This window comes from Phacochoerus africanus, chromosome 16 (genome assembly GCF_016906955.1).
Source record: "Phacochoerus africanus isolate WHEZ1 chromosome 16, ROS_Pafr_v1, whole genome shotgun sequence".
In the NCBI taxonomy this organism is placed as follows: Eukaryota; Metazoa; Chordata; class Mammalia; order Artiodactyla; family Suidae; genus Phacochoerus; species Phacochoerus africanus.
In genome coordinates, this window is record NC_062559.1 from 44,447,151 (window position 1) to 44,474,541 (window position 27,391).

Here is a 27,391-nt window from a genome sequence, read left to right on the forward strand (position 1 = left end):
AATCTACATTGACTGGCAGAATCTCTTTTAAATAAAGGGAAACTTATGTTCCTTGACCCTGTTTCTACTCCTTAACCAATGCTCTGTCCTTTCGGTGGTGATCATTTTGCTTCCAGGGACCCAGATGGGTTAATTCCCAGATGTGAGATGGGGCAGTAGGGTGTTGTAATTTGGGGAAATAAAATTATTTTGGTTTTTGTCTTCCCAAAAGGAGCAGGGCGAATTAGGAACGTGCACGTGTAAAACACAGGCAAATGCACTTGACAATCAAGCACTCTATTTTGAAATTTAAATAAAGCTACGATTTTTCTACTGGCCTAGAGGGAAACTTCATTAAAATCAATTAGTACAAACCTCCAAAGAATATGTGCCTTTTTTTTTTTTTTTAAAGAAGGTTTAAAGAGTAAGGTGCACACAATTGCCTTTCCTGGGTCCCCGGTGAATGTCAGTGCCAAACCTAGACAGGTGGCCAAGTGCAAACAAATGTCCCTGAGAGGGGCCTAGGTAACTGAGTTCTCAAGGCGGGGATGTAAGTGTAATTAATAGACGTGTATCCAAGAATGTAATGTACATAACCAAGGAGGCTTCAGACAGATTGCACGTATTACCAACTGTGAAGGGCAGGCTGAGTGAGATAAAGTTGGTGGCGGGCGCTCCCAGGTGAGGCCACGGTCCAGGGGCGGAGGTTGGGGCCGCACAGCTGTTGCCGCGCGCCCTGGTCCCTCCTCCCAGCTGCGGCGGCCTCCCCCCCTCCCCCCTCCGCTCCCGACGCCGCCGCCGCCGCCGCCGCCGCCTCCCCTCTGCCTCCCGGTCTCTCCTCGCAATCCTTCCATCGCTCTCGCCCCCTCTCCCTCCGTCCCGTCCTCTCCGCTCCCCTCACCCCGCCTCTCTCCCCCTCCCCCAGTCCCTCCTCTCCTCACCCCACCCTGCCTCCCTCCCTCCCTCCCTCCGCCCGCCTGCCCGGCGCTCGCTGAGCCGACACCAGGGGGGCTCTCGATGTAGCACCATGACAGGCATCGCCGCCGCCTCCTTCTTCTCCAATACCTGCCGATTCGGGGGCTGCGGACTCCACTTCCCCACCCTGGCCGACCTCATCGAGCACATCGAGGACAACCACATCGGTAAATGGCCCGGGGGTGGGCGGGGGTGCCCGGCGCGCGGAAACTCCTACCCAGGCGAGAACCCCAGAATGGCCAGGGGTGGCCAGGAGGGAGGAAGGCGGCGGCGGGGTGGGGAGGGCGTGTGCGAGCCTGGGGCGCGGGGGTGGCGGGATGCGGAGGCGCGAGGTGCGGGTGGGGGGGCAGTGGGGGAGGGGATGCGGAGGCGCGAGGTGCGGTGGCGGACGGGCCGGGGGATTCCGAGGGGCGTGCGCGCCGGCGGCGAAGTGGTGGGAGTGGGGCTGCGCCACGGCGGGGGCGGCGGGAGGAGGGAGCCGGCGGCTGGGAGATGCGGCGGCGGCGGCGGGGCCGGGCGCCAGGGGAGGGGGCGCCGGGCGGAGGGCGCGGCGGGGCCGGCGGGTCGGGCGGCCGGCCGGCCGGCGCTGGAAAGGGGCGCGGAGTTAGTTGGCCCGGGTGGTCCGAGCGGCCGCGGGCGGCGGGGGGGCGGGCGCTGCACGCCGCCCGCCGCTTCCGCCCGGGCTCGAGCTGTCAGGGCTCGGCGGCGGCTGCAGCCGCTGGGAGGTGGGAGCGGGGGGGGCGGGGGTGGCTCCACCGCGGCAGCCATTCCGCTTCCTCCTCCCTCCGCCGCCGCCACTGCGTCCTGTCAGCGCCGGTTGCTAGGTGTGGTGCGTCGGGAGGGGGCCGCGGCCGCAGGCGGAGGACCCAGCGCTCCCTCTCGCTCCCGGCGGCGGCGGCGGGGCTCGCGGGCCTGGGGGCGCCTGCTTCTGCCCCGGCCTGGCGCGGACGCCGGGGCGCTGCGGGCTGCGATCCGGCTGCGCCCGCGGGCCGCGCCCTGCGCCCAGGGCCGCGCCGCCCCGGAGGCCCCTGCGGTTGCGTCTGCTGGAGAGCAATCCCCCCGGGCTCAAGGCCGGGCATTTAAATGCGCCCCGGCTCTTCGATTTGCCTTTCAAAGGTTGCTAGGCCCGAGGTGCGCCGGCCGAGCCCGGGATCTGCAACGGCGGCCTGCGCAGCGCCCAAGGCGTGGGGGACTCAGGGGCCGCGGGGGAGGGGGCGCCCCGCGGGGCAGCTGCTCTCTCTTCCTGCCCCAGACCCCGGGCCTTTCAACAAGTCCTTTAATTCGCAGAAACCCTTGCACTCATTTACGGACTCCTCTCCAGAGCCCCTGCCAGGAGAGATGGGTCGGGTTCTCTGGGCTCTGACGATCTAGCCACCTGCGGAAGGTGTGGCCAGCTCCCACGGGTTGTCTTGTGTGTGGGCTGGAAGGTGAAGGAACTGCTTGATGCCCCTACCGGCCTATCTAATCCAGAGAACCTGTAAATTGTCCCCCAGAAAGTCACTTCCAAATGCATGCTATGGATTCTGCCCTGTGGATGCAGCTCACGTTTCTTCAAAGTTGAGAGAATAAATCACGACTGCTGTATATTTATGCACGAATAAAATGAGGCCAAGCCTTATGCTCCTTCTCTTAGTTCAGTGCTTTCTCTTTGCACACAGTGAGTGCTTAATAAGCTTTGAATGTTATTTTAGAATGGATATGATAGGACATTCAGAATGGGAAATAACTCATTGAAAATGTTTACAAAACGTCTTTTAAAAGATAATCCCGGTGAGTAATTGTCCAGGTTTTGAAACTTACAGAGATTTAAAACATCCGTGTAATAGCTTTTGCCATCTCCCTTGATGAGGATGTGGCAGAAAAGCTAGGCAAGTTTCGGTGATCTTGAGGGGTTGAATGGAGTAACAAATTTACTGATTCATCATCATGATTGAAGAGTCATAACTGAGGGTGCATAAAGGATAAATCAGCTTTTTCATGGTGGGTAGTTTAAAATATTAAAACTCTAGTAATGCAAAGTTCCGGGGGAAATTTTATTAGTTCAAGTTGCTTCTCTTACTTTTAATTATAAGTATAAACAAGATAAATGTATATTTATGTAAATACATAAAAAAAAATTTCCTGACGTAGACAAGGCTGTCATAGCATACCTTATTCACTCACAGTTATTTCAGGATGAACCATATTTAATGTGAGTAGTAATTTCGCCATATTGCCTGCTTACTTGGGCTAGCTCGTTAACAGAAAATATATATTTATTAAAATGTCTTGAAGACATCCTTCTTGAGGGTTTAGTTTGTAATCAGTTAGATGATTTAAGACTTGGTGAATCACAAGTTTTTAGAGTTGGCAGAAATTGTCTCTAGTATCGTGCAAACATTTATAAGAGGGTTAAGGGTTCCCTATTTTCTAAAACTCAACTTTTAAAGTGATGGTAACCCCCAAGGGGTTAGTGTTTTATCTTAGTAAAAACTTGGAACAATTAAGTTCATAGCTATAGCTATGACTTAGGTGAATTGTGTGGCATGGCTAACAATTGCCATACTTTGGAATCAGTTTGAAACCAGCAAACTCTATGGACAGTAAATGGTAAAAAGAACAAATACTTAAAATTCCCAGGGGTAAAGAATTATTTTTGTACCTTGACTGAGGAGAGGCCTCTTTCTTTCAAAGACAGCCCCATATGCAGAAAGAAAAAAGAACTGACCTCAAGAAGAATAAAATCAACCGAGTAGTAGGCACTGTCAAATAAGTACACTTCTGATGAAGAGACATGAGTGGAAATATATCAGATGAAGCATTTGGTGAAAGTTCTACATGTGCATGTATTGTTAAGTGAAATTTATTGTTTGCGGACCAGTCTGTAAATTTTTGAAGAGAGTTGTTTTTAATGATTGATGTACCAATTCTGTGTCCTTGTTATCAAGTGGCCACATGAAAAAGATGCATGAAAAGACTAATTACTAAGCAATATATGTTAATGTTATCTTTAATTTTTTTCAAGGAGCCTTTTCTTGGGCAATCATAAGATATCGGAGATGTGTTTAGGTGGTGGGTCTGTCTTGAGGACCTTTCTGAGTTATTACCATTTAACCACTAATGAGATGAAAGTTTATGGATGGGAATACAGCATATTTGTTGCTTGAAGGATTTTTCAAGGCCTTCAGTGTACAAGGCCCATAGTTTTCATTATAACTGTATTTAGTTCAGATTAATTAAGTGCATTAAGTTGAGAGTAGCTGTTATACATGTACACTTAGCTCTTGTTGTTCACCAGTTACCCCTTGTTCCATCAGGAACAAGGGTCCAGGGCCGTGGAGCCAAAGTGTGATTTTCACCACCCTCTGTTTTAGCTCTCTTCCTTTCTCTGGGAGGAGTGCTGCACCTGAGTTCCTGTTTTCTTCTTTGCATTTCATTGCTGGTCTAGTCCTGGAGCACCTGTCTCCAGGTACCACCCCAGTGAAAACCCTCCCCTCGGCTTAAATTGCCTAGAAATCCCACAGCCCTGCAACTGTGAAGCGTTTCTCCATCCACTTCACTCTCGATTCACAGCCTGGCTTTGTCTCCTGGAGAAGGGAAAAGCTGATCAGAATGTGTTGGCTTTTTATTGTGAGTAAATACTTGAGTTTGTAGAAACACTCTTGACACACAGATAGGTGAGGTTGAACTGGTGACTAGGAATCACAGAAACAGCAACACTGAATTTAGCCCTGAAGGTCCTGTCAGAGACTCATGCAGTGTCTGCTCTGTTTGTGCATCCTAGTGCTGTGAAATCTTTTGGCCTCAGAAAGATAGCTGTTTAACCATTCTTATCAGATTTGATGATTTGGTACCTTTGTAAAAAAGGACCTTTGCGTTTTGATTTTATTTGCATATTAATATATATTGAGAGTACCTTTTTGGTACCAGGCGTAGTTATAGGCACTTGGTATTTTTTGGTGAACAAAGAGCGTAACCTTTTGGGAGTTGTTCCAGTGTTGGGAGATAGACAGGAAATAGCATAAGCTGTAAATGATGGAGTAGTGAGAAGGTGGTTAGCAGTATGGAAAAGAGACAGATTAGAACAGGCGGAGGTGGTTGGGAGTTGGAAGTGTTGGAGGTTTTTGTTTTGTCTCCCCGCCCCCCCCCCCCCACCCCCCAGGGCCACACTTGCAACATATGGAAGTTACCAGCTAGGGGTTGAATCTGAGCTGCAACTGTGGGCCTACGTCACAGACACAGCAATGCCAGATCCAAACCGCATCTGCAACCTACAACCCCCCTCACTGAGTGAGGCGAGGGATCAAACCTACATCCTCATGGATGTAGTCAGGTTCATTACTGCTGAGCCACAGCGGGGACTCCAGTGTTGGCGTTTTTAATTGGTTGGTTAGGATAGGCCCCACTGAGAAGCTGATAGGTGAGCCAAAACTTTGACAGAGGTGAGGGAGTTAGCCATGAGGACAAACGGGACACTGAAGTCCAGGCAGAGGGAACAGACAGTGCAAAGGCCCCAAGGCAGTCTGCACCCTTTAAACTGAAACATCGAATTTGACCTGATTCAGTTATTCTTATGAGGGTGCTAAACTATCAGGTCGTTTAGGACTTGCCCCAGATGTTAGGAGCCTCCGCTTTGCTATTGTTGACTCACATTTTCCTGTTGGGCCCCCTTTAGGGGATGGATGATTATCATTGACTAACAGTGGCCTGTAGTAGCTGTAACTTGGTGGTTCTTGACCTTGAATGTCACCAGGTTTCTTGGGAATCTCCACTTGTTTTTTCATCTCCCACACCCAGGTGATCAATCCATGCTGCTTCATATCATAGGATAGATTTGTAAACCATTTCATTAATAAAGGTCAGAGTCTCTGGGGGAAAAAAAATAAGGTAGGTATTACGAATAACGTAGAATTTGGCTGCACCAACAGTTTGGTAAACATTTGCATTATCTCACGCAGCACTGTTGGATACTAAATAGATGGGTGTATCATATAGAATAGGCCCTTATGATCCTCACTTGATAGGTGAGCGGAGTGAGGCACAGAAAGATGACTTGCCCGAGCGTCCATGGCTGGTGTGAGCTGGAATTTGAATTTCAGACAGCTTTGCACAGCTGGGCCTGTGCCCCATGGCCAGACAGGTGATGAGCTTGATCGTACTGGCCCTGCTTCCCCTGCGGACAGTTGGTCTGTTTCCTCCTTTCGAAAGCAACTCTGAACCCTTGAGATGAGGATCCTCTGAGAGGCCGCATAGTGAACCCGGCTTGCTTGGTTTTGAATGTTCACCTCTGCCACTTGTCAGCCACTCAACTGTGGACAGCTGGCGTAAGCACACTGGGCCTCAGTTTCATCTGCCGCATGATGAGGGTAGCAGCACCTACTCCATGGAGTGGCTGTTAGGGATTAAGTGAGCTCATGCGTGTCAAGGACTCACTGTAGTATTAAATTATCTACATCACCCCATTTCTTGCCATAGTGTGGATTTGCTAAATAAGTATGTCGGAGTCCTGTGAAAACCTAGAGGTTAATAGAGCGTGTGGCCAGAGGCACTTTAGACGCTGGCAAAGGCCTTTGCCGCTGTGGACTGGAAAGTGGTGTTAAGGCCAGCAGCCTCCAACATGGCCTTTCCTTGTGGGCTGCATTTTTTTTTTTTTGAAAAGAAAAAAAAAAAAACAGAACTAGAAAGAGGCACTGTGGCCTTGGGCCTGTGGGCACATTCCCACGAGGACACTTCCTGTGGGGAGACGGAATGACTGAAGGAATAAATGAATGAATGAAAGGCTTGTAACTGCTCGCCCTGCTCCTTGCCTGTGGCTTGATGGCAAGATGCCCTGTTACTGCCTCCCATCGTTTGCTCGAAGGTCCCCGATACAGAGCCAGGCAAGATTTCAGGTGTGTGCACGTGCGTGCGTGAGTGTGTGCACACGCCACACAGTGGGGAACCCTAAATGCAAAACCTCACGGTGTTCTCCAGAAGACCGTCTTCAGTGGTTTTTCCATTTGCCCACTTCTCACCTGAAAACAGCCAAAGCATCCCTTATAAAACACTGCTAGTGAACATCCTAGGCTTCTGATTGCTTCCTTTTAGGGTCCATGTTTTCTGATGTGTGACTGAAACGTACAGACAGAAAAACTGCCTGTAACTGACCAGCTTGACAGACGCCTCCGTGTTCTTCGGAAAATAGCTGCCTTTGGAATGTGTATTTTAGTGACACCTCCCACCTTGACCATTCCAGACCGAGAGCTGTCTTCAGAAAACCCAGTTCCTCTGTCGGTGACAGGGAAGAAGCCTCAAGGCTGAGTAGGCTGGTGACACTTTATGAGAGGGGCTTTCCAAGGACTGTTTGAGCCGCAGGCCTTGAGTTTTAGACCGAGGTCTGAGAGACGGGACACGGTGCTATTGGCGAAGCCCTTAAAATCCTCCCTTTTCTCCCCCCACCGTTTGCTTTTAGGACACGAATCCTACCCTCCCTGTCCTTACTCCTGCCCTCAGATCTCAGCAGTGCAGACACGGCCTGGGTATCACGGAAGAACTGTTTCTGGATTGCAGATATAGTACATTCTGTTTCATGACGGTGATAGATTTGTTTCATACTGACCTGGCTAAAGTGTTGGATAGCAAATATTTATTTAGAATTTGAAAATTGGAAACTTCGAATGGCAGAAATTTATTAGATGTGAGTTAAAAAAAAAAAAAAAGGTTTTCATGTGCTATGCTCAATCAGTTTAAAGAAAGTTATATTTTCCCCTTACACGAAGCACTGTAATCTTACAGTAGTTTTCACCTTTTTTTTTTTTAAAAGTCCAGCTGCAAGCACAGACCCGGTTAATGGATGTTGTCTTTAAGGATGAAGTCTTCCCACTAATTCTCTATCCCTGCTGGCAGGAGTCAAAGTGCCTCTTTGGGGTCACTAACTACGGACTCTCTGTCCAGCACCAGGGAGCATTGATAGGCTCCTGCTGGCCTGGCTCACCCACTGGCCAGCTACAGGAAGCCCTGTCCCTTGTTTGGCAGGCTCATTTAATAGTGCCAGTCTCCTGAGATAGACCTCCTGAAGAGACACGATCTGGCTACCATGTTGTTAACTCAAAAAGTCTCACTCTTTCTTTGGTATTATGCATTTATGGAGTCGATGTATGCACATAGTGTATAGATAAAGGCTATATTTTTGTATAATCTATACTAATGCAAAAATGATGCATATGTAAATGTATATATACACACCACATGTATGTGTATGAGTACACATATATGCATATGTGTATTTATATATGGATATGTAATACATGCATTCTCTCTCTAGATCCCTATGAATAGTGAAAACTACCAAACAGATTTTTTTGGTATTTTCTATGTGCTGGTACTAAAGACGGTACTTCCATTTTCCAATGAACCGAAATTTATTTGTAGAGACCAGACATGTACAGACTGAGATAAATGATGAATAATCAGGGAGACCACAGAGGCAGATTTATTGTGACACTAACGACCCCCAAGCCCCAGGGACCCTCGCTTGTACAATGCGTGTTTTACCATTTCTGAAGACTTTGCTTGGGTCCACCCCAGCCGTTGCCTGGAGGAACCCCGCCAGTGTATACAACCATGCGCTCATGGGTGGCATCATAACTTACAAAATTTGTAGGCTATAACCAGTTTTCAGCAGTCAGTTAACCTTACCCTTTTTTGCACTGACTTCCCTTCTGTGACATTTCTCCTTGGATTCAGTGACATGGGAATTGAGAGTGTTTTTGAGATACCACTAAGGGGAACTGAATTGGGGACCTGTTTAATTTGGGTTTAGTGGGATGTATTTATGCGGTTCACAGTCACCTCTCTATCTGAGTTCTTCCTAGTGATCTGAGGGTAGGGATCATTTCTCAGGAATGCCGTCAGCGTCCCAGCTCACCTGGGTCTGTGCACAGAGGGGCGGGGGGTGGAGGGTTAGTATTGCTGCATGAATCTTTATCATGACATCTCCTGGTGGGAATGTGGCTTAAATGTGGTATGAAGCCAGACGATAGTCTGGGAAATGCTCTTACTTGCTGGATGCATACAATTGTGAGTAGAGGATTCAGTTCTTAAATGTATTCGGTATGGAAGTTCTTTCTGTTAGTAATGTATTCAATAATGCAAACATTTATAGATGCACCATACTTTTTTTTGGCACCATATTTTTAAATGGGCGTTCTGTGTTTAGTTTCTTGTTCAGTTGACCTCAGTGTGTGTGTGTGAGTGTATGCATATACACTCACACACACACACAAACATACACATCAGTGACAACAAGTTGATTACCAAATGTCATCTATACAAAAAATATGTTAAGTTAGTCAATGGATAAGAAAACTTGGAATGCCCCGAATTCTTAGGGCTCACATGTGAAAGAAAATTAATAGGTGTTTAAAATTTGACAACAACCCTAAAAATTTATGTGGCACTAAAAATAACAATGAGGCTAAAAGTAACTTTTCTGAATTATCAATTATTTAAAATAAATTTTGATCACTTTGCTGGAGGAAAGACTGATTTATCTTGGTGCCTTATAGAAAATGATATCAATATAAATCAGTGTCCTATGAGAAGTAATCAGAGTGTACAGCCCAAAGGAAGTATTTACAGCAATATTTCAGGTGATTAATTCACATATTGGGTTCTTTTTATGGATTTTGATTTTATGATGTTTTGGTAATGTCAGTTTTAAAATTTTGTTTTTTGTTTTGATTTCTTACTCTAAATAATCACTTTTGGAGTTCCCCTCATGGCGCAGTGGAAACGAATCTGACTAGGAACCATGAGGTTGCGGGTTCAATCCCTGGCCTCACTCAGTGGGTTCAGGATCTGGCATTGCCGTGAGCTGTGGTGTAGGTGGCAGGTGCGGCTCGGATCCTGCATTGCTGTGGCTGTGGCTTAGGCCGGCAGCTACAGGTCTGATTGGACCCCTAGCCTGGGAACCTCCATATGCCACAGGTGTGGCCCTAAAAAGCAAAAATAAATAAATAATCTCTTTTGTAAGCATTTTGTGTTTGTAACGTTGCATTTTTTTCATAAACAGGATCTAAAGCTGCAGGGCTCATAAAACTTGGGTCCATTCCTTGGTACCACTTAGAGAGTCATTGCTATGTGCCAGAGAAAGTTCTGAACAATTTTTATACAGTGTCTAATTCACTGTCCCAGCACGCTATGAATTATACATTTCCATCCTAAAAGTACTGCCTTCTAATTTGGAGTTAAATATGCTTCCATATTAGTTAAATACCCTCTCTGGTGAAATATGACTAGAATGTTTGTTTATTTTGGTAAGATCATAAAACAAACATTTTCCTTCGAGAAAGCCTCTTTCTCCCTCAGTAAATAAATAGCATCTTTATAATTGGTCCTGCCTTCTTTGTACTATAGAGCCAACCTGTGACTCGGCCAGAATTGTGTGCACCATACTTTCTGGAAACCACCTGTGTATTTACCTCCCCCAGGAACTCAGCCCCTTCTGGAGGGCTGGGCCTTGCCATCCTTCTTGCCTCTTCCTCAAAAAGTGTTTTCAGAGATGAAATGAAAATAAAAATTGAGGAACATTTTGGGCCATGGAAAAGAGTAAGTTACAAAGGTGACTTTGGGCAGTGAAAAAAGATATTTTTGAAGGCATCTTCTTTGGACATGTGCATATGTGAGTGAGGACTTAGCATATATATTTATGGCACACACACAAACACCAGTTCTGCAATTAGTCTAGAGTAGTTTATATTAAGGAAATTTGCAGAAGACTTTATTTCTTCTCTCTCTCTCCCTCTTTTTTTTTTTTTTTTTGTCTTTTTTGCTATTTCTTGGGCCGCTCCCGTGGCATATGGAGGTTCCCAGGCTAGGGGTCTAATCGGAGCTGTAGCCACCAGCCTACGCCAGAGCCACAGCAACGCAGGATCCGAGCCGCATCTGCAACCTACACCACAGCTCACGGCAACGCTGGATCGTTAACCCACTGAGCAAGGGCAGGGACCGAACCCGCAACCTCATGGTTCCTAGTCGGATTCGTTAACCACTGCGCCACGACGGGAACTCCAAAGATATTTTTTTTTTGTCTTTTTGCCATTTCTTGGGCCCCTCTCACGGCATATGGAGGTTCCCAGGCTAGGGGTGGAATTGGAGCTGTAGCCACTGGCCCACGCCAGAGCCACAGCAACACGGGATCCGAGCCGCGTCTGCAACCCACACCACAGCTCACGGCAACGCCGGATTGCCAACCCACTGAGCAAGGCCAGGGATCAAACCCGCAACTTCATGGTCCTAGTCGGATCCGCTAACCACTGCGCCATGATGGGAACTCCCTCTTTTTTTTTTTTTTTTTTGGTTTTTAGGGCCACCCTTGCTGCATGTGGAGGTTCCCAGGCTAGGGCTGTGGCCACTGGCCTACGCCGCAGCCACAGCAACGCCAGATCCGAGCTGCGTCTTCAGTCTACACCACAACTCACTGCAACACCAGATCCTTAACCACTGAATGAGGCCAGGAATCAAACCTGCATCTTCATGGATGCTAGGCAGATTGGTTTCCTCTGAACCACTATGGGAACTCCAAGAGAAGACTTTTTTTAAAAGGCGATTTGAAAAGGAAATCCATTGCTTTATTTTTACACTTGGGAATTGAACTTGGTTAGTCCTTCTCCAGGTTGAATCATTGTTTGTTTACATACAATATTTGATTGCCTAGAACATTCTAGGGCTTCAACAATACGAGGACAGAGTGTACCTTGCATTCCTCCCACATCTTTGCCAGGGATGTTTGGTGGACAGGAGGCAGGGACTGGGCTAGGGAGAAGCTAGGACTGTGAAGTTAGACAGAATTGGATTTTGAATCCTGATTCAACTTGAAGAGTTCTGTCAATCCTCTTACATGTATAAAATAGTAACAATAGCTACTGTTTATTAAGCACCTACCAGTGAGGCACTGGTTAGTTGCTTTATTTATGCATTGCTTAAGAGTTGAGTATTAATCCCTTTTGACACAAGACACAGACCAAGTCATAGACCACATAACCCAGCATGAAGTACAAAGCCAGTAAAATGCTCAGGGAAGTGAAGGCAGGCTTTGCCTTCAGGTGTCCCCATAGACCTTAGTACTTGCTCTTTATGTATTGTGACTTTTTATAAGATGTTTGCATTTTAACAGAAGGCTCTTCTATACCTGAGTGTCTTACATACAGAATGGCTGCCTTTCCGAAGGGAACAAGTTCATTGGTGGAGGAGATACTTTACTGCCTGCCTTCTGGTAGTAGCAGAAGTGTTGGCTTCTGAGAAAATGTTTATGTAGGCTAGGAAGGTCCATGAGCATCCCAGTAACAATAATGAAAACAATAATTCGGCAATTTTAATATGGTTATGTGGAGCTATATTCATTATCCTGTGATAAACCGTAATGGAAAAGGCTATGAAAAAGAATACCTCTGTGTGTGTGTGTGTGTGTGTATATATATAGGAATATATATATAAAATGGAATCATGTATATATAATATGGAATTATATATATATAATATATATAATGGAATCACTTTGCTCTGCAGCAGAAATTAATACAACATTGTAAACCAACTATAGTTCAATAAAATTTTTTAAAAAGAAACTAGAAGAACAAAAAATAAAAAAAAATTTTAAATGATTATAATTACTGAATAGCCTAAAGATGCTAATCACTAGTTTTCTTTCCTTCGCTGATTCTTATTTGGGGTGGAGGACTCTTTTTCAAATATAATGCCTCCTACTATAAACACTTATAACCTTCTCTTTTGCTTTAGATTTTCAAAATTAAAGTCATGGCTTTATAACCATGTACATTATTTAAAAAAACTTGTTTGGACCAATGATACGTCCCGGGACTCGGCTATAAACATTGTGGATTAAGAGCCAAAACTGGCCTCTTGACAATGTGTTTAGAGCCCTCCCTGCCAGACGTTTCCCTGCTGGCATTCACAGAGAGCCCTCTTTAGGTCTCATTACTGTATCACCAGCCTTCAAACAGCTGATGCAGGAGCACATCTGGGCTTAAAATGTGAAGCACTCCCCCCCCCCACTTTTATTTATTTATTTATTTATTGCCATTTTAGGACTGCACCTGCGGCATATGGAAGTTCCTAGGCTGGGGTCGAATCAGAGCCACAGCTGCCGGCCTACACCATGGCCATAGAAACTCAGGATGTGAGCCACTTCTGGAACCTACACAACAGCTTGTGGCAACGCTGCATCCTTAACCTACTGAGTGAGGCCAGGGATTGAACCCGTGCCTTCACAAATACTAGTCATTGAGCCACAGTGGGAACTCCAAAGGAACTTTTGTTACCTAACTCAGTAAAAGTCTCTCCAATGCTAATTTAGCTGGCTGATTTTTTCAAAACATGGTATAATTATATCAGTAATGTCAAAAGCAGGGGAATCTGTAGAGACATGTGTACAGCTTACTCTTACGCAAACTCAATACCATGGTAATAGTATTCATATGTTATGCCCAGGCTTCCTTAGGTGTCAAACATCAAATACAGGACATGAGGTTTTTGCAGCTTCTCTGTAAACTCAAGCTAAATACATATTGTGGAGTGCCTTCACCTCAAAAATTCCATATTTAACTTTTCTAGGCCTCTCTCCTTGTGGAGCCAGTGTCACTTTATTGGGGCATCTGACAGACTGATGTGTCTCTGGGCATTTGTCCTACAGATGCTTCATCGGCCCCCAATAATCTGGAGATAGATTGGATTTTAGATCTTTATTGAGTAAATCTTTCGATAGAGTATTTCTGATGCTAAACAGCTGGTGTTTGGCACCAACTCAACCAAAGGGCTGACAGTGTGTGATTGAAGTGAATGTGTTTCAGTGCTTGGGTTGGAAACTCCCATTTATATATTGGCTTCACTTCAGCACTTTCAGGGCCCTCCCCAAAATGTTTACTGTAAAAATATGCAAACATCAGGCAAGAAAATTTGGTCAAGAGATGTTAAGTTGTATGTGTCTTTCACTTCAGATGTTAAAGACATGTTATTTTGACAAAACCTGGAAAGAGAATAGCATCTTGAGTGTTTATGTCATGTATGTTGCAGAGTCATGAGAATGATTCTCCTCTGTGGCTTGTGGCGGTCCTGTTGATTTGTAAGTCACACCCGTATAGCAGTAGAGTTTACGTCAATGCTGTTCAACAGGGGACACCATCAGTCACTTGCATGAACCTGGACAGAATGAGGATGCCCAGGCTGTGTCCCCAGATCTTCGGATGTGCTTGACCAGGGCGGGTGTGGTTTGGAACGTATGTGTTTTTAACATGTCTGAGTTGATTATCATGTGTTGCCAAAGTTGGGAACCCGTTGGCTTACGCTGATGAAATAATTAATGTTGTGGGAGGGAATGTTAAAAAGGAATCAAACTTTGAAAGAGCTGTAACCTCTTTGGGTTTCTTTCGAATAGATATACTTTTTAGTTCTGCTGGAGGCAAGCATTTAATGCTGGCAAATATGAAGACCTGATAGCAACTCAGGTATGTAGTTAGAGCAGGAGCCTGTGGCCTGAGCATCTTAAACCCAAATGCCTTCAGGACACGGTATGAGTGAAGCGGCCAAGTTCAGTGTAATTTGGAGTAGGGGAACTCTGGGAAACCAGAGAAGCTTCCCTTAAAAGGGCAGCTGCTGCTGACCTGCATCCCAGCACTACCATATTGGAGTGCAGGGCCTTTTCCGGCAAATTCTAACATCACTACTACTGCTTCTGTTAGAAGCTAGGAACTAAGATTTTTATGTGAAGTCTGTCTTTAAATGTTTGTAACTAATACAAATGGTTTTAAAACATTGTATAAGAAAACTAGTGCATTGCATCTAATCTCTGTATTTAATAAGAGATATTAATGATGGGCCCTATGTTTTAATGGAGCACATGTGAATGCTGAGATGCAGAGTAAACTTTATTTATTTTTTTCTTTTTTCTGTTTTTAGTCTTTTTAGAGCCATACCCTCGGCATATGGAGCTTCCCATGCAAGGGGTCGAATCAGAGCTGTAGCTGCTGGCCTATGCCACAGCCACAGAAATGCCAGATCCAAGCCGAGTCTGCGACTACACCACAGCTTACGGCAACACCAGATCCTTAACCCACAGAGCAAGGCCAGGGATTGAACCTGTGTCCTCATGGATGCTATTTCTGATGAGCCACGATGGGAACTTGCAGAGTAAACCTTGAAGACCGTTACTTCCAGCAAGGAAGCTATGTAAACTACAGAAAGTGTAATGGAAGGAATAATAACATATGTTTTTTCCGTCTCTCTTTATGAAATGGGTGGACTATTTTTTAATATGAAAACCGTGATTGAAAATTTTTCTTTTAGGGCGTTTCTGCTGTGGCTCAGTGGTTTAAGGATCTAGCACTGCCACAGCTGTGGTGTAGGTCACTGCTGTGGCTCGGATTCAGTCCCTGGCCCAGGAACTTCCGGATGCTGCAGGTGCAGCCAAAAAATAAACAGTAAAATAAAATAAAAATTTTTTTCAGACCAAATTCTAAAAAATAAGCCTTCGTCCTAAAAGTGTATTGGGATCATTCTCAGTTTCATTTCCCTCCTCTCGGGGAAGAAAGGACCACTGAAAAAGTTTCTCCTGAATGTTTTCATCGTGTTCAAAAACGTTTTGCCAATGGCTTGAGTGTTGTATCGCTGGAAAACTGAGAGGAAACTCAGAGTTGATCCAGTCCAATTAGCCGATTCCATAGATGAAGAAGCCAAGACGACTTAAAGTCATGAGTGGGGGAGAGAGCTTGGCTGGGAGGCAGCCAGAGGACAGGCATGGGGGTGGGGGTTCCGGGAGCTTGTCTTGCTTGGGATCCTGACTTTGCTCCTTCTGTCAAGTGATGCGACCTCTGGGCCTCACATTCGTCATCTCTAAAATGGGAGTAATTGTGTGCATCTTGAGGTGTAGTGAGATGGCACAGTGTTTGATGTGTTAGCTGTGGAACTCTGGAGAATTCTGAAGGGTAGAAAGTCTCCAGAGGGAGCTGTGTGGAGTATGACTGGGTGCTCAGGGGCGCCGCCTCCAGTCCTGCTGCCTCTGTGACCTTGGCCAAGTCATTTGCCTTCTCTAGACCTCAGCTTTGGTGAGATGACGATAGTTAGTATTTATCTCAGAGTGCTGTTACGAGGATTAAATAAAAACGTGCCTTTGAGGGGCCTGGCAACCAGGAAGCACCCCGAAAATGTTAACCCTGATAGGTTGTAGCACCTTCTTGCATCCATGATGGGGCTCCCAAAGCCGCATTCCTCAGATTCTTCTGTCCTCTTTGTTTTCATAATAGAGTGGGAGAAGATGGATCAAAATAGCCTTATACATTTCTGTTCTTTGTTAAGCATTTTTGCCTTGAGATATTTGATGAAATTCGATTTTCCTGGTACAGTTTTGATGTGTGTTTGAATAAGTCATACTGAGTGGTCGTAGGAATCCATGAGCTGTTAAAACATTCCACAGGCAAATTCTTGCTGTTTCAAAATATACCAGCCTTAATTTAGTATTGTTTATCTAGATTTACGTTTTTGCGACGTTAGATCATGTGATTAGAAATATGACTTCCAGATTTGATAAATATAATTTTCTATTTGGGAAAACAGGTATCCTAGGAGTCTGGAGAGGTTTATTAAACTATATAAACAGAAAACAAATTTTTTTTTTGTCTTGTATCAGCTAAGCAATGGAAAAACAGGAGATGGTTTTGTATGTATTGTTTGTAAAGATTTATTGTGAATCACTTGAAAGGATTTGTAAGGCTTTTATGAAGAAATCCAAGAACATGACTGTAGGACTCTAACAGAATGCCATGTTCTCGTTAAGTGGCTGTGCATCTCTTTAATAACAGTTCTTGAAATGTCACATACTCACATGCTGGAAGCTTCTCAGGAAAGTCCCAGGATAGGCCTTGTTTCAGAAGCTTGAGTGGCAGTAGTTGAGTTGTTTACGGATTGTGAAGGATCTTTAAAGTACTTTACTCCTAAATGGTATTTGACAGTGATTGAAATCCTTTTCAGTCCTATAGACTCTGTTGCCACTGGTTTTCCCCTTTAAGGAGTGCTCTGGGATCCCATACAGTTAAGCAGCCGGGCCTGGCTTGTGGGACGGATCAATAATTGAATTAAAAAATGGTTTCCATCTCTTTTATTACTGAAGATGCCTTTCGTTTTTTTTCTTCTCCCTCCCCACGGATTCTAAGTCTTCAGAGGTTTTTGTCAGTCTGATGTGGCAAGTAATTAAATGCCTTGTTTTCCTGTATTTTCATGCAGCAACATCTCAAACTCTCAGTTTATACTGTATATTTGATACATCATTACGGAGTGCCAGCCATGCGGGCACTACCTAGAAGCTGGGGAGCCAGTTGGGAAGGACACAGTTGAAGTCCGTGCCCACAGTAGAAGCAGACAAAACACAAGCACACAAGATAATTTCAAACAGTCACAATGCCGTGAAGCAAACCAGAGTGAGTCGGAGAGCGAGCTCGAGAGGCCTGTTGGAGATAAGGTGGAGGGAGGCATCTCGGAAGGGACACGCTTGATGCAGGGGAGGAACGAGCCACTCGGGCGTCTGGGGAAGAATGTTCCAGTCTGAGGGACCAGCAAGGACAAAGGTTCTGAGCAGGAGTGCCTGCTGTGCTCAAGAAGGAGCGGGGGAGCTGGGGTGGTGGGAGCAGGGAGAAACAGGAGGCGGGGGTGAGGGATGGAATAGCAGCCGTTGCCCGGGGCCTCTGCGTGTAGACCTGGATGTCAGCCAGGATCACCTAAAAGGGTTAAAATAATCCCAGCCCCCGGAGATGATGTGGAATGTGGTACCGCTTCATGATGGCCCTCGTCTCCACTGCGCTCTCTGTCAGATCCAAGGAGCGCAAGAGCCCCATTCCCTTTATCGCCCTGGAGAGATCTGGAAAACCCCAGCTGGCCTCCAGGTCTCTTCAAATCTAGTTGACTTTTCATTTCAGCCTAAAATTATATTTCTATTTTGCAGTCAGTGTTGAAATAAACATTTTTGACTCACGTAATGCATTTAATGTTTGCTGTTTTATTTTGGAGTGGGAGCAAAAATAGGGATTATCAATAATCATGCGTTTAAAACATAGGGTTTGGTATAGTTTTCAAACTCGGGGGATCTATAGATTTCTGAATTTTTCTTCAGAGCTTTGTGAAGTCTGGCACAGATTTTAGTGGGGATGAATCTTAGCAGAAAGGTGGGGGGTCTGGAGAGAAGAGAGGAGAGAATAGTCTTGACAGCAGTGACTTTAAACATGTTGACAAGACAGAAGAATTTCTGGGGGAGAGTATGTAGACTATGAGCCTGAAGATATTATTTCACCATCGGTGCTTTGTTTTGTTCTTAAAGGTAATACTTTATTTTGGTTATTTTATTTTATTGTTTTGCTTTTTAGGGCCGCACCCGCAACATATGGAGGTTCCCAGGCTAGGGGTCAAACTGGAGCTGCAGCTGCCAGCCTACACCACAGCTACAGCAACTTGGGATCCAAGCCACGTCTGCAACCTACACCACAGCTCACGGCAATGCTGGATCCCCCATCCACTGAGTGAGGCCAGGGATCGAACCTGTGTCCTCATGGATAGTGGTGGGATTTGTTTCCGCTGTACCACTACAGGAACTCCTCTTTTTTTGTTGGCTATGAAAGGTAGTATTTTATACAGCTCTTCCATGAAAAGTAGATGTGGTTTTTCCTCTACGTCTGCATTTTATGGGACATGTTCCTATACACATTTCACTGTCAAAGTGAGCTTTTGTTTTTATTGAGGGTGTGTGAACCTGTTCTCGGTATTCTAACGTGCTTGTATCTTTGTTCAGATAATTGAGGAATGGTGTGTTTTGGGTGACACTCATGCGGTTAATAAAATTTAAGGGAATGATCAAAGAGTGTGAGATACTCAGAAATACATGTATTTGTACCTATAATTTAGCCTTTCCAGTTAATGTAAAATAATGATCTGCCACAATAACACAGCATAACAAACGGTCCCCAAACTCAATCGCTTCCAACACGATGCACGTATTCTCATACTTGCTGGTCTGCAGAGTGTCTCTTTGACTGATGGAAACTGGATTGAGCCGGGTGGCTTGGCTCTAGGCTGCCAGTCAACTGATCTGCTGTAGGTTGGGCACAAGTCAGTTGATATGGGTGCATGCCAGGGACTAGGCTGAAGGGACAGCATGCTTTTCTCATGGTGGCCCCTGGAGTGCAAGTGCCACACCAGACCACAGAAGCTCGTTTAAAACCTTCTATTCCTGTCATGTCTATAACATTCCTTTGCCCCAGTCATGTAGCCAGGTACAGAGCTGATAGGGCAAGGAAACATATTCCTCCCTAAGGGGAAGACGGGGAGACGTGAGTGATGAGTGGTCTATTATCACAGGTACCATTTGTCAGAAATAGAAAAAGTCCAGAAGCCTTTGAAATTTTGTTCAGATCGCTTCTCGGCCTTTTGGCTAAGATCAAGTGAAATTTTGTTCAGAGATAGAAGTTTCCCCTAAAAGGGTTATAGCAGTGTATAAACATGAAGTTGCTCCCAGAGCAAGTGGGAAGCACACCTTGGGACCCCCACTGAGGGATGAAGAAGCATTTTACATGACATAAAATAAGAGCAGTGAAATGCTTTCTACGTAGCCACAAAGAGCAGGGGGATCTACTTCTCTGGTCAGGGATGATCCCTTTTCCATTCTGAAGTTAACTTAAGAATCTGGAGGCTCAGCAGTAACAAACCCAACTAGTATCCACAAGGATGTGGGTTGGATCCCTGGCTTTGCTCAGTGGGTTAAGGATCCAGCATTGCTGTGAGCTGTGGTGTAGGACACAGACTTGGCTTGGAATCCACGTTGCTGTGGCTGTGTGTAGGCCTGCAGCTGTAGCTCTGATTCGACCCTTAGCCTGGGTCGAATATGCTGCAGGTTCTGTGCTTGTCATCTAAGTTCCTGGGCGGTTTGACAAGGCTCAGAGGGTTGGGAACACCTTTCCCAGCACACAGAGCTTTAGAAAAGCTTTGGGGCTGCTTTGGGGGTTGGACCTTGTGCCCCTTCCTTGCCCCAGTTCTGAGCCAGCCTCACAGAGGATGGAAGAGGGCTGACCTGCCATCCTCCCACTGTGCATCACACCTTCCGTGGCTGAGGGAGTCACTGGCTTTGGGTGCCTTAGGTTCTGGTTGAGCTGCTCTGTGATTTTGGGCAAATTTCTAACGTATCAATGTTCTCATTTTCGAAATGGGAAATGTGACATTTACCGTAGAGGGCTGTCTTGAAGGCTAAGTGAGTGGCAGGTCCTAGCACAGGGTCTGGAACATGTTAAACATTTTAAAAATATGAGCCGATAATGTGCTTATTATTATCTGCTGTGACAGGTAGTAGGGACAGCATTCTGTTATTGTTATCCAGTCTTTGTTTCCTCTCATTACATGGTGAGCTTTCGGAAGGCATGATTCATGGAGCTGTGTTTCATTGCCAGTCCCCACTCTGCAGCAGCACTAAGCTTATGATGTGGGAACTTAAACTGATATCCACTGAACTGTATCCAGATGTGCATCTTCTACCATGAAGCCTTCAGCTCCAAGGACCCGATTAGATTGTTTCTACAAACAGTCCTTCTACTTCCCCTTTCATACTTTGCCTTGAAATACAGACTTTTGAAGCTATTGGAATTGAAAGGCTTTGAATTAGTTCCCTACTTTGCCTTTAATCAGACACTTTCTACAAACTCAAGGGAGCCCTGCCTGCTTTATGTTACATCAGAAGAGCTGAAAAAAGTACAGATGCTAATTTTCATGGCATGACTATAAGATTTCAAGGGCGTTTAAAAGACCATTTTGTTCTAATATTCTTTCAACTCCCGCCCTTTGAGCTGCCTCTCGGATGGTGCCTGTGATTTTACCATCAGCTTGTTCAAAAGTATTGTAAATTTTCAGCTAAGTCATTGCTCCCAGTGAGGGGTCACTCAGAATAAAAGACTCAGCTATTGCAACAAAGAAGCCCAACATCCCATAGATTAAACGTCCAAGAAATTTGTTTCTCTTTCATGTAAGGATCCAGGATATATTGGCAGACTGCTCAGCTCCATGCAGTCATTCAGGGCCTCAGGTTCCTTCTGTCTTACTTCTCTGCTCTCCCAGAGTCTCTTCCCCTTCTGAATGGTAAAGGCTGGGGTCCTTCCTGGAGAATGAATGCCTGTGTTCCTATTGGAGGACAGGAAAAGAGTGTGGAGGAGGGCACATGCAATGTGTTATGTCCCAGGCCTTCAGGAGTGTGCTGTCATTCCACTCTGTTCTACTGGTGAGAACTTCATTGCATGGCTCCATGTCGCTGCAAAGGGGCGGGCACACGTAGCCCCCAGCAGGACCTAACCACAATTCTGTTACTCTGGAGGCACACAGGGGCTCATTTGGGTGGATAGCTGTCAAGTTCCTGCCCTAGACCAACAAGTCTGCTTTTGAGACTTTTGCCTTTCAGTTGAATAGCTGATATATAGTCCAGTGGTTTAGCGAGTGGGTAGTTATAATGATAATAGGATTTACAATTTGTTGAGCTTCAGCAGTGTTCTAGAGACTATTAAACACAATTGAAAGCATTACCTCTTTTGACTCTCTCAGGCCACGAGGGAGAGTCTCTTACTACCTGCATGGTATAGGTCAAGACACTGAACCTTAAAGAGAGTATAAGTAGCCTTGACAAGTGTGACTCCAAAGTCTTTGCCTTCGTGCCCTGGGAATGGTGAGAGTCCTCAGGCAGGAATAAAGGATTGCCATATACTGCTTCTAATTCTGGCTTCTGGAGCTCGTCAGTAGCAAAGGCTGTTAGGAAAAGCAGCAGATTCTCTGGAAATGTTCAAGCAGGAGCTTAGCTTTATAAGCTCCTCTTAGGGATTCCACAGAGGGACTTCCTGCTTTGCACTGCAGGTCATGGTGAACGTCCATGATTGTCTGAGAAGGTCAAGTGCTCTGCTTCGTGCACTCTGGCTTCTACACATCACCCACGATGCCTCATCCATACGACAGTGGCGCAGTTCCATTGGCACACACATTCTGTGCTTCTCTCATAATGAGGAGGCAACTGCTAACATATGGCACAAGAGGGTCAGTGGTTGAGATGGGGTTCCTAGTGTGACTTTGACCTGTTACGTCAGCCTTGAGCCTCCACTGGTTGGGGAGTGAAATATGTGCATTGGGCTTACTCACTGGTTTTCTAGGAGTACTTCCTGGGGCTCTAGGATTTCTATAGAACTCCCTACTGTTTTTCCTTCCCTACATATGGGGTAAACTTTTCTTTAAAGGATTTTTTTTTTAAGTTTAACAAAAGTGAAAACCAAAAGGCTGAGTGTAGTGATAATGGTTTATTTTTATTGAATGCTCCAGTGTGCTAGGCATTATTATTGTCCTTAGGGCTTTATATAAATTAATTCACTTATGGCATACACCTGCTATTCCGTTTACAAATGAGGAAGCCGAGCCACAGGGTGGTTCAATCACCTGTGCATTGTCACTCAGTAGAAAGTAACCAGAATTTAAACTTGGACTTTGAGATCCAGACCTGCACTGTGCTGCAGGAATGGATGATGTCTCAGATTTCTCCCAGGTCAAAAAATGCTTTGGTCCTGTGCCTGTTCCTGTACTCAGATTACTCAAGAACTTTTCTTCTTCAGTAAAGACTTGCAAACACTTCATGACCTCCCTCTTGACAAGGAGAGGCTGATTGCCAGTCCAGAAAGTCTGTATCTTGCTGATCATCTCAGAAATCCTATAATCTGTTCATTGTCACCTAGTGCAGTGTGCACCTGTTACACTGACGTTTCTGACTGTGGAGTTGCTTTGATAAATATACCAAGACTTTCTTAAACACAGCTGGTCCTGGAGGGGGGTACATAAAGGGAGCCACATTCTTATGAGATGATCTTGGTATGCAAGGAATGGCCTCCTGGGTTGGATCAAAGATGAGGCTTTGTGGCTAACAGTGCTGTTAAAGGCCTCTTAGAATCATGGAACTTTGCAGCAGAAGCAGCCTTTGAGGACATCTGACCTAACAGCCTGCTTTCACATAATCAGCCTCAGCTACCATGTGCCTGCACTTTCTACGTGCTGGGGCCGTGGCACTGAATACCCTCTGCTCTCTTGGACCCTTCATTTGATCTAGGGGACTCAGATAAACCACCACAACACAGCATGTGTCATGTTAGGTCGTGGTAAGTGCTGGGAAGGAAAGCAGGGTGAGGGGATCGAGCGTGACCATGGGGGTTCAGTCTAGGTTTTGTTTTGGATCTGGGGTTTAGACGGATCAGTTTCTCAACCCGTTTGTCATGAAGCCCCTCCCCAGAACTATATTGGACGTTGCCTCCTATCCCCTTCACCCATGGGATTTTCGTACCATGGCTGTACTGCGTGTTTGTTTCTGTACTCTGCGCCTATCTGCATTCTGCATATAATAAAGAGTGAGATCCCCAAACCTGCTCCAGACCAGCTTTCACCATCGTGGGGGCAGTACCACTCCATCCTTCTGTTCAGTTCTCCTTTCTCCTATTGCAAACAAAACTGAAATAGCTGCTTATAAAAGATCACAATCTAAACTAGCTTTTAATTCAAAGCACTTTATTTCCTAAGTATGTTTTTATATATAAGGAGTTAGCAGAGCTTTTGATGAAAAGTTTCAAAAATCATTTAAGCATTAGAAGTGAAGTCTGAGGTTCTAGAAAGATGCCAGTTTTAATGCTGTATACAGCAAAATAGGCTCTGTATACACTAGGAAGGATGAAATCCACTGAGTAACTGATCCTTACTGCAGCTGGGGAGAAGCCTGCCGACAGAGACTCCCAGGCCACCAGCATCCAATGCTGCCAACTCCTAACTGGCCTCCTCTGTGCCTCTGCGTCACTTCCTCTGTCCCCTAATGCTTGTCCTCTGCAGCAGCAAGAGTGCTCTTTCAAGAGTGTCAATCAGGAGTGCCCATTGTGGCTCAGTGGTAACCAGTCCAACCAATATCCATAGGGATGTGGGTTTGATCCCTGGCCTCACTCAGTGAGTTAAGGATCCGGTGTTGCTGTGAGCTGTGGTGTAGGTCGCAGATGCGACTTGGATCCCACACTGCTATGGCTGTGGTGTAGGCTGGCAGCTGCAGCTCAGATTCAGCCCCTACCCTGGAAACATCACATGTCAAAGGTGCGGCCCTAAAAAAAGCAAAAAAAAAAACAAAACCAAAAAAGAAGTGTCAATCACATCAAGCCCCCTTGCTTGCCAGCCTCCCCATTCCAACAGAGAAAATCCACACGCCGTGTGACGCTGACAAGTCTCACTACTTCCCACGCTGCCTGCCTCTCCTTCCCTCCTGCACTGACCATGCTGCAGCCACAGTCACGCTCTCTCCCTGCAACACACTGGCATCATTTGTGCCTCAGGCCCTTTGCTCCTGTCTCTTCTGCCTGGGTTTCTCTTTAGATTTTTAAAAAATGCATTGTGATTTTCAGAGCGGTTTTAGATTTGCTGAAAAATTGTGATGATAGGACAGAAGCTTCTTTCTCCGCTGGTAACAGAGGTAGACCGCGGTTCCGGGTGGGTAAGGACCTCTGCCCCATGAGGCTTGGTCAGGATGTGGCCCTTCTCTCTCGTTGCTTCATCCTCCTCTAGGGCACGGCTGGCCAAATGAGGACCCATGGACCACATTTGGCCTATCCCCTGTTTTTTCTATGGCCCATGTACAAAGAATGGTTTTCATATTTTTAAATGGTTGGAAAAATATTTTCTAACATGTGGAAATTATATGCAACTCAAATTTCATGCCCATAAATAAAGCTTTATTGGAACACAGCCACGCTCCTTTATTTTCATGTTGTTTGTGGCTGCTTTTATGCTACAATGGCAGAGTTGAATAGTTGTGACAGAGTCCACATGACCCTCAGGGCCAGAACGTTTACTGTCTGGCCCTTTATAGAAGCTTGCCAGTCTGCTCTGGAGTGTGGTTCTAGACTTCGTGGTCCAAGCTGGCCTCCTCTCACCTTGTCTGTTCTTCAGCCTGTGGGAAGAGGGCCTTGTCATTTGGCATATATTCGGGGTGGTGGAGAAATAAAAGTTTGCAACTGGGTAACCCTTTGTCCAACTAAAACTCTGGCACTTCTGTTAAGTGGAAGAAGGAGCATTTAGATGTTGGGGTACATTTAGCAGACACCACAGTGTGTGTGTGTGTGTGTGTGCGCGCGCGCGCTCTGGAGTCTTTTTCCTGTTTTAAAAGTCCATTGTGGCTGGTTGAAGGATGCTGCAGCCCACCTTGATTTGCATGCAGTGTTGAGCAGTATATGGGAAATGCTGTCTGATGGAGGAGGACGTGTTCACTCATTCACAGCAAATAATCTAATGAGAATGATCCCTCCCCTTCTTTGCTTGGTAGTGTGCTGTGTCCTAGAAGCTGAATCTAACTTTCTAAAAGCTAAGGAGGTACTCCTAAACAGTGGTTCTCAGAGTGTGGTTCCCAGAGCTGGAGCATCAGTATCCGTGGAGACTGTTTCAGAAGTGAATATTCTCAGCACCGGGACCTCTTGCCCCAGACCTATGAAACCAGAACCTTTGCGGGTGGGACCCAGCAATGTATGTTTTAATAAGCTCCCAAGCAATCCTAATGCATATTTGGGAAGCATTGCTATAGAAGATACAGCCTTAATCCATAATTATAAGCCAGTTACCCCCCCTTCACTGAATGAACAGTTTGTGCTTTCACGGGAATCGACAAACATTTTCTCCTCTTACCTAGATTCCTTATCAATAGTCTCTTGTACTCAGAAAATGTACACAAGTCGAAATAGACAAATCATATTTTGGCTGCAGATTTATTCCAGCAGACAGTGGCAGACTCTGCCAAAGCCACAAAGTGACTCCCCATGAAATTGGCCAGGCGACCACACCACCACCGCCACACAGAAGTGTTCTCAGTCCTTGACTGATTCCTCTGTGTGGAAGGGGGCCTTGACCTCCTCGGCCTAGTGGCTTTCAGATGCTGAGGAAAACAGATGCTTGATGCCCATCCAAAGTCAACAGGGCCAAGAGACCCTTTCACAAGTAAGGACTTGGTTAAGGAGCCATGGCTCCAGCTGAACGATTTAGGTGACTTGGTATTTAAGTATATTATTGCATAGCTCTTGGCAGCCACAAAGCACCAGTCTGCTGGAGTGCTCGGCAATTTGGGCTAAATGAATACTGTGCACGTCAACGGTATGTCTGTATATGCTCGATCCTGTGCTTGAGACACTACCCGTATTAGCCTGTATAACCTCACAGCCACCTTAGAAGGTAGGACCCTTATGACCACTTTACGGATCAAGAGCTGAGCCATTGCAAGGTTGATGGGCCTGAGGTCTCCCACCCGAGTAAGGGAGAGGCTGAGAACTGGACTCAGGTATCAGGTGCCAGGGACCCCACTTTTTACTACCGTGCAGCACAACCTGTACAGGTGTTGCTTGTGTTTGTACTTCCGTGGGTGCACACGCACACATTTTGAGCGGTCACAACCTGGCTGTGATTGTTTCTTTTGGTCTCCTTTGTGTGGGTCATTTCTTAGAGTGAAAATTCAGAATTGGGGTGGAGGTCCTACTTGCCGCCTGGCCGTCAGTGACCAGGCCCTGCTTCCTGCGTTCTCTGCCTTCGCTGATTGAGTCTGAAAGGGGAAGAGAGGATTATTTACTGTGGGCCAGAGAGCTGTAAGAGGTTCCCAGATTACTCATTTCCCATCTGAATCTCTCCTCCTGCCTCAAAACTATAACACACTTTATAGGGGAAGGATGACGCCTGTTCGACTCTGTGGCAGCACATTTTGGTAATTAATGGACTGGTGCCTCTATCAGAAGAGTGATGTGTTATTCCAGAGTCCTGCAGAATGAGTTAAACCCAGAGTGAATTATTTGCTTTGACTGAAGTGTACAGGAGCTGAAGACAGTTTATTAACTGGGGTGGGTTTTAATCTTCTCTCAAAATGAGTTCTCCTCATATTCTGCCTGACTGCCGGGTCCCTTTAATGGACCCGAGATTGAGTAAGATGAGAAGGTGCTAAAACAGGTGAAACAAGAAGTGAAACCTTCTGTTTCATCATCCATTCCAGAAAATATGCAGTGTGTTTTTACCACAGCCTCTCCTCCACCCCCCTCCCGATCACTTTTATTAGTGATTGATGTGATTGTAGAGTGGTTTGGTGGGAAAAGCACTTGCAACCAAATTTAGTAAACCGCAGGCCAGTTTTATTTTTAGTTTTACTGAACAAGGGCAGATAGCAGTTGCAAACAGATTACTGTATCTCCTTCTAAGCTTTTAGCTTTTTAGTGTTTTGGCTCTTGCTCTCCCCTAGTATGTTTTGTCTATTTTGAATATAATTTGCTTTGAGGAGAAAAGGCCATTCTTTTCTATCATAGGAACCCTACTTTTTATTTAGGTATGTAGGAAAATGAAATGTAGTTAAAAAAAAAAAAAA

At 45.6% G+C, this 27,391-nt stretch overlaps 1 protein-coding gene across 1 annotated transcript in view; it reads left to right on the top strand.

Moving 5' to 3' along the window:
• Positions 1-817: 817 nt before the first annotated feature.
• JAZF1 (JAZF zinc finger 1) overlaps positions 818-27,391 on the top strand; it is a 335,688-nt gene continuing 309,114 nt past the window's right edge. Inside the window, exon 1 of the mRNA XM_047763870.1 lies at positions 818-1,121. Within this exon, the coding sequence (XP_047619826.1) occupies positions 1,007-1,121 (115 nt within the window). The 5' untranslated portion in view covers positions 818-1,006. The remainder of the gene's footprint in view (positions 1,122-27,391) is intronic.